Below are 3,000 nucleotides of genomic sequence, written 5' to 3'. Positions count from 1 at the left end.
CATTTAGTCAGAGCAGTACTATAACTTGTCCTCGGTTCTATAGCCAGAAGGTCACAGAACTGGCCAGAGAACTCAGGTCTTGGGAACATTTTTTTCCCCGTGTTGGAGACTGAACCTAGGCCTCTCTTTCATGTGCAACAAGTACTAAGATATACCCTCAGCCTTGAGGAACCTCTTTGGACACCATCTTCAATCATGGATAAAGTTGGAGGTTGACTGGGGTTCTGCCGCTCAGCAGACCCACAACAAGAAGTAAAGTCTAGAACATATAACTAGACTGATTTTGTTTGGATATTAGAAACTTTTTTTCTCATTTTCATGATTATAAAAGGTAAAAATGAATTCTTGACAAATTGTGGCTTATTTTAAGGCAAGATTTAAAATGAGGGGAGTTGTAAATTGAGGCACACAGACAGGAGATATATAGCAAACAGCAACCTTTGTTGGTGTCTCTCGGTTCAGCATAATTCTGCTTGCCTCTGCCATTTGTCTCTTTTTTTCACTCCTAAGATTTCTGGACCTTATTGAATCTTTACCCTTCAGATGCCAAGAAAACCAAATACACGGAGCTCTTTAATTTTTTTAATTTTATGTCCTTGCTCGCATGGACAGGAAAATGTGCAAAATCCAGTGACTAGCATTAGATGACATGTCTTTCATGTGAGTGGTATGAAGATAATGTTAGGGCTCTGTGAGGATAAGGACAAGGGAGCTGTGGGAATGAGGGGAGAGTGGGTGGGGCAAGGGCTGGGCCCACTGCTGGAAGAGGGGATGCAGAGAGTGGGCACGATCACAGGTTCACCATCAGCCAGTCCAGCAGCTGCAGCCGTGTGACATTTCCCACCGCCTCATCCAGCTGTCGCTCCTTCTCATAGCGCAGCACCGACTGCAGAACCTCCCCTACGCTGCGTCCCTTGTCTACAGCAGCAGCCGAGAGCTGAAGTAGCTGTGGAAAGCAGAGAAAACAGCAGTGGAGGGGCCAAGGGTCCCCAGGCAGTCCAGAAACAACATGATACAGTTAGAACCAGGAGGCCAGGTTGACTTTGGGAAAATACAGCAGCAGGGACACAAGTTAGATGTTGAGAAGACTTCCTTAAGAGCAGTTTGTCAGTCTGTTTGGCAGAAGGAAGTTGGTGTTATCACTCTTAATTCAAAGAAAGATGTTAATATCCACTGTCCATGACATATAAAATGTGATTTCTCATTAAGACAAAAATTTTCCCTTTATTCCCCTCTGAATAAATGCTTACACTGAATGTTCATTAATAGTGTTCTGCCCTCTAGGAATTCTAAAGTTTTAAACCCTAATAACATAAAATAGTCTCTATTATCATCCTAAGACCAACAAGAGTGAGAGAAACATATCCAACAGACAAACGTGGATACTGCTTTCCATGCCTCATAGACCAGAGAACTCTATAATGGTATTTCAGGAAAGCACCTCCGAGATCAATTTGACCTCAGCAAGATGTGACTGAGAGAGGGAAGAGACTTATCAGAGTGACACTGCTAGCACTTCACAGAACCAAAATTCACACTTAAACCTTAAGTTTATTACTCTTTCTGAACACAAATTGAGGAAACCTAGTTGAGACAAGCATTCTAATATGAACACAGTAAAGGCAACAAATTATTTCAAGTAGTAGAATTTTTGTGCATTCTGCTCCTGGTTCTTTATAAGACATGCCTGTAATCCCAGCTACTCAAGAGGCTGAGACAAGAGGGTCACAAGTTCGAGGCCAGCCTGGGTAACTTAGCAAGACCTTGAATCAAAATAAAAAGGGCTGGGGATGTAGCTCAGTATAGAGCAACTTGCCTAATACAAGTGAAGCTCTGAGTTCAGTTCCCAAATTCCCTTCCTCCCTTTAAAAAAAACAAGGAAAAGGAAGAATAAGTCTAAGGTTAAAATACATGGGGCAAATATCATGAGCACTTTCAGGAGGAGATATTTTTATGTGAGAAACTAATGTGGATATTCTGGAAATAAGTGGAAACAGTCATAACAAAGAAATAAAAGATATGAAAAAGAGCTGAATGAAATTTAAAACAAAAACATTCAAAAAATGTATTAGATGAGCTAAATGGCAAAACAAAGATGACAGAGTAAAATCAATTAACTTGAATGTAGATCAAGAAAAATTACCCCTGCTGAAAGACATAAAAAATTGAAGACTGAAAAAATAAGCAGTGCTTCAGGGCCTGCAGACATTTATATCATTAGCATCCCAAAGAAGAGGAGAAAAAGGATTATGCAGAAAAAATATTTAAAGAAATGTGGAAAGCTTTCAAGTTCACCAAAAAACTGAGCTTGTAAAGAAGTTTAGTATACCTAAAATAAAACAAACACAAGGAAATTCACTATAACATCTATAATAATCAAATTGCTGAAAGCTAAAGAAAAAGAAAAAAAAGTCTTCAAAACAGCCTGAGATATCAGAGGAGGAACACACAATTCAAATGACAGCAGATTTCTCCTCTGGAACTATGGAGGTCAGAAAAAAGTGGCACATTTTGAACCGCTAACAGAAAAACTTCCAAACTCGAATTCTATATCCAGAAGAAAATCAGAAATGAAGGGTTAATAAAGACATTTTTGAATTAAAGAAACTAAATATAAATTATTTCCAGAAAATGTGTTCTAAAAGAATTCCTTAAGGAAGTTCATTAGAGAGTGGGACAGTGATATCAGAAGGAAATTAGGAATACCAGGAATGCATAAAGAGCAATAGAAATAGTAAAATTCTCAGTATAAATAAGAGATTGTCCCTTTAGTTCTTTAAAATGTGTTTTATGGTTGAAAGCAAGAGTAACATCATCTTAGGATTTTTCAATGTATTTAATAGATTAAACACAGAAGACAACTGGAATATAAAGAGTAAGGAAAAGGATCCCCCATAATAGTAATATTTCTACATTTGAGTCTAAGTGGCAAACTACTGATTCTTCCTAGACTCTAAAAAGTTAAAAAAAAAAATATATATATAATATATATATATATAT

The 3,000-nt window shown here is 37.8% G+C and overlaps 1 protein-coding gene across 1 annotated transcript in view; it reads right to left on the bottom strand.

The window, feature by feature from the left end:
* Positions 1-422: 422 nt before the first annotated feature.
* The window catches only part of Akap3 (A-kinase anchoring protein 3), an 18,233-nt gene continuing 15,655 nt past the window's right edge, over positions 423-3,000 (bottom strand). The window contains exon 4 of the mRNA XM_015500631.2: positions 423-946. Within this exon, the coding sequence (XP_015356117.1) occupies positions 791-946 (156 nt within the window). The 3' untranslated portion in view covers positions 423-790. The remainder of the gene's footprint in view (positions 947-3,000) is intronic.

This window comes from Marmota marmota, unplaced genomic scaffold (genome assembly GCF_001458135.2).
Source record: "Marmota marmota marmota unplaced genomic scaffold, marMar, whole genome shotgun sequence".
Classification (NCBI taxonomy): Eukaryota; Metazoa; Chordata; class Mammalia; order Rodentia; family Sciuridae; genus Marmota; species Marmota marmota.
Note: the sequence above shows the minus strand (reverse complement) of the source record. Positions and strands in the feature narration are given on the sequence as shown.